At 52.2% G+C, this 4,049-nt stretch overlaps 2 protein-coding genes across 2 annotated transcripts; one reads left to right on the top strand and one right to left on the bottom strand.

Annotated features, from left to right (window-relative positions):
- Window positions 1-700: 700 nt before the first annotated feature.
- EMH_0016350 (uncharacterized protein) lies at window positions 701-1,549 on the top strand (the record flags this gene model as incomplete). The annotated part of the gene is made up of 1 exon (XM_013493987.1): window positions 701-1,549. The coding sequence occupies one exon, from the start codon at window positions 701-703 to the stop codon at window positions 1,547-1,549; it is 849 nt and encodes a 282-aa protein (XP_013349441.1).
- Window positions 1,550-2,118: 569 nt separating this feature from the next.
- Window positions 2,119-3,570, bottom strand: EMH_0015240 (vesicle transport v-SNARE domain-containing protein, putative; the record flags this gene model as incomplete). Its single annotated transcript, XM_013493986.1, has 4 exons — window positions 2,119-2,286; window positions 2,471-2,596; window positions 2,840-3,127; window positions 3,397-3,570. 4 exons carry the CDS (start codon window positions 3,568-3,570, stop codon window positions 2,119-2,121), a joined length of 756 nt encoding a protein of 251 aa, XP_013349440.1.
- Window positions 3,571-4,049: the final 479 nt, after the last annotated feature.

Genomic DNA, 4,049 nt, shown 5'->3' with positions numbered 1-4,049 from the left:
GTGTACCCTTGCAGAGGTATCGCCAGCTGGGAGTGGGACTGTATGAACGATTGAGTCATGCATGCAATTTCTTCGCAGCATCAAAAAGGGCTCTTGATCAAATGGCACTTGAAAATCTCTCCTCGATTGTTTATTTCTACTAATAGCTTAATCTTATTTTGGCTGTCATAGCGTACAGATCGGCTGGCGGGCCGGCCGCAAGTGGGCCCCCACGGGTGCCGGTTTGTCGATGGTTCTGTTTATTTGCCTCTTCTTTACTCAGTGTTCCATTTCTCTTGCTCGAGTGCCCAAAGAATTTGAAACTCCGAAGGGGTCCTGACGGATCCTCGAGCTTCTGGGAAGAACGACGAGCTCCACGACAACACACTTTTCTATTTTGGTCGTGTCACTCGTCCGGTTGTGCATACACTGCCTCTCGGACCACTTTTGTTTCCCAGCACTACTGGTTCCCCTTTTTCTAGCCTGCTTAAATTCCCAGAGTTTTGTTCCTGTCTTCTTTCCACTGCAAGGTACACCGGCTGCCTTCGCCTCTCGTGTGCTCTGGCGAAGCCTCAACACAGAAGACCGCCTCACGTTGTTCCTCGCAGCCGTCCGCTACATAGGGAGGCAGAAGTGGAGGAGTGCATCAGATCCGTGAATCTCCTTGTGGTGTCTGCGTATACCCTGTTGTCTCTGCGCATATGGGGATGTCTGTATAAAGATGCTGCGCAACGCGTCTCTTTTTGGGAAGTATTTGCGGTGTTTGGGTCGAGGAGCGCAGAAGGGGTTTAAGAAGAAGCAGATCCTCCCACCTATACCTGTGAAGGCGTACGGGCGTCCGCCTTCTGCTGCTTCTCAGTGCGGTCTATTCCACGACGAGGACTACAACTACTACACAAAGATATCCTTCTCCTTGCGGAAGCACCGGCGCAAGCTGAAGCCAAATGTACTCAAAAAGGACTTTGAGTCCGAAGGTTTGAATACAGTTGTGAAAAACTTAAAAGTTACGACTTCAGCGCTCCACGCAATCGACGACGCGGGAGGACTGGATGAGTATTTGCTGCGGACGCCCCCGGAAGAGCTGCGCAGCGTCCTTGGGGAAAAGATGAAGGCGGTAATTCGGTTTTACGACCGAAATCCTGAAGTTAAGCAGTGGGCACTCCCGTGGAAATCATTTGCTAGCGCTGCTGCTCGTGCTGATCCTTGCCACGCGCTATACAAACACCTCAGGGGCAAGGAGTTGTACGAAATGCGAATGCGAGAAGAGCAGCGGCGTTACTCTCCTTACTTTCTACCCAGCCCGCAGAGCATGCACCCCATGAGGCAGCCTTTTCCTGATGGCGCTGCAGACCCTCAGCTGCCCCACCTTGGCTGGGCAGTGAACCCGGTAGAGGCGAAGGCATTGCGGCGACGCCTTGGGATGGCTGTGAACCAAGTGAGGGCTCATGCATCCCACGAGGAAGCAGACGGATTCCGCACGGGAAATAACAGAGGAGGCGGCGGACAGAGCGGCTCGTCGCTCAGAAAACGCTCAAAGACGCACAAGTGGAGGGAGATTCGGGCCTACTGACAGGTATGCGCTGCCGCTCCTCCTTTCCAGGTGTGTAGGCACCTGCTCCGCGTACGCACTACGCCGTAAAATCACGCATGAACGCGTTCGCCTCTTTCTAACACTTTTAATCCGTGATGTATCTTACAAACTGCAAATAATTAACTTTGCTCCGCATACTCGATTGCTTATGCAAACATTTGAATGCCCCGGTGCACGCCTTCGCTGTCACAAGCTATGAACGAAACACACTGTTAACGAAACAAATTACAAACACAAAATGACTATCAGCGGAGCACGCAAGTTCGTGCACATCCATGAAACGAGGACACAAGTCTAGCCAAAGGAAACGAAAGGGGTATAGAATGACTTGCTAGGCTTCATTTGTGATGTGGCCTCCCCTGAGTTACTACACACGCATGGGGCGCGCCGACAACAGTGCAGCGCGAACTCTTTATCTCTGAAACTAGAAACCCTGGACTCCGGAGGCTTGAGAGAGGCGCCTCGTCGGCTGGATATGCACGTGGAGTACAGGGGATCCTTCATAAAACTGCAGCTCACACAGGCGTTAAAATGAACGCAGAAAAGCCCTACCCCAGCGTCGTATCCCTCGCCCAGGAAGAAGGGCCGACGCTCTCGCCTACAGAAAACAGCTGCGAGTTCATGAAGTGTTCTTCCGTACGTGCCTCCCAGGTCTTCTGAACTGCCGATGAGCAGTGGCCTCCTGGCTGCTGCAACTGAGCCACTTGCTCCGTGCACTGCAGTTGCATGCGCAGCGGCATATAACAACAGCTGCATCTGTCATTTGCCTGGCAGGGCAATGAGGACTATTGAGGCGATAAGGAGGATCACGACGCAGCAGCAGAGGCATTGCAGACAGCGGTCATGGGCTGCGTTCTTCGCAATTGCGTGTGCTGTCTTCTTCGTGCGACCGATGTTTACTTCAACGTTCTCCAGGCCGTCCTTCACGCTGTCGAGTTGCTCATTCTGCTGTTGCAGCCGCTGCAGTATGGCCCCCCCCATCTCCTCCGTCTCCGCAGCCTGCTGCTGCGTCCGCGCCAGGCTCAGCTGCACAGCAAACGACACACAAGGAACAACAATAAATAAATTAGGAGGCAGACAGACGAACCCCGAGAGACGCCCGAGGAACCAAACGACGCAGATGACAACAGGCAATGAAACAGCAGTCAAGAACGAGAGCAAAACGCGGAATAATCCAAAAGACACCTGAGGCGTTTGACGCGTCCACCTGCAATCCATTCCCCCTCGTTACTAATTTTATTTAGGTTTCACTTTTAATTTTGGTTTCACCTCCGTTTGGTCCTGGATTTCGTCGCCCAGCGTGATTAGTTGTTGTCGTTGTTGTTGCGGGCACGCCTCTGTTGCTTCTTCTTGTGGTTGTTCATGGGCTCTGTCATAGCGTTGCAGCAGTTCGTCTTTGCTTACGGACAGCAGCTGCTCTTCACATTCGGCGGCCACTTCTTTGAACTGTTGCTGCAGCAGCTGCTGGCGCCGCACCAGGCGTGAGATAGCTTCCGGACTCAACACAGATGACGAACATCGCAGCTCCAACGCCAAGGAACGCATGCAAACTGTCGCCTGAAATATTTAATACACAACAGAACNAACAGACACGCTGGTTCTCAGTTGGCTGTGCGCATCCCACTGCCCGCACATACTCAGAGAGGGAAGTTTCACGCATGAAATGCAACTCGATTAGCCACGCAGACCCAAGCACACAAGCCTACGCATATAGTACTCCCAATGGACCGCAACAAGAACTACAGACGATGACTGAACACACGAAAATGCTCCGAACTTCCCTATAGACGGAGTCTCCAACAGTTTGTTTTTTTGCCTATTCGTACCTCTTGTTTAAGCTTATTTATTTGAATTATGTGCTTTTGTCGATCCTGACTGTTTGTCAGCGGATTCGAAGCAAGCTGACGGACGGCCTCCCTCAGGTCGTCTATCGCTTGCTCAAATTGCAGCAGCTGCTCCTCCACCTCTACGCCACCGAGGCCGTCTCTTCGATAATCCATGATCGGTATGTGCGTAGATAAGTTATATTGTTTAGCCGCCTTTTGATACTGTTGGCCTACACGATCCCTTTAAAGCTGTGAGATCCTGCAGGCAAGCCTGCAGACATGCAAGGCTGCCAAACTCTGGACCGTTGCAGTGGTAACCTCTATAAGGTGATCAAGTCATTTAAGCTTTGAACTCCCTTTGAAGGCTGCCTTTTTAGGCTGTAACCCCTCGAAAGCCTAAAACCTTCTGACGACCTCTGAGGCCTTGGATGCCTCAGAGGTCGCACAGCCTCCGGCCTTGTAAGGTTTCTCCAAAGCAGTTTGAGCACCTCTAGACCTGCGAAAAACTGCAGGTCCTTTTGGTAATGTACGACACCGCGTGCCCTCCCAGGGATACACCCTTGTCGTTGCTTGCCGCTTGTTGAGGTATGTCGAAATATCCGTGCAGCAGGAAGCCGTCAGTCCTGTGTAGGAGCCACCGAGTCTGAGTGTTC

Source organism: Eimeria mitis, genomic scaffold, assembly GCF_000499745.2.
Source record: "Eimeria mitis Houghton genomic scaffold, Emh_scaff1, whole genome shotgun sequence".
NCBI lineage: Eukaryota > Apicomplexa > Conoidasida > Eucoccidiorida > Eimeriidae > Eimeria > Eimeria mitis.
Note: the sequence above shows the minus strand (reverse complement) of the source record. Positions and strands in the feature narration are given on the sequence as shown.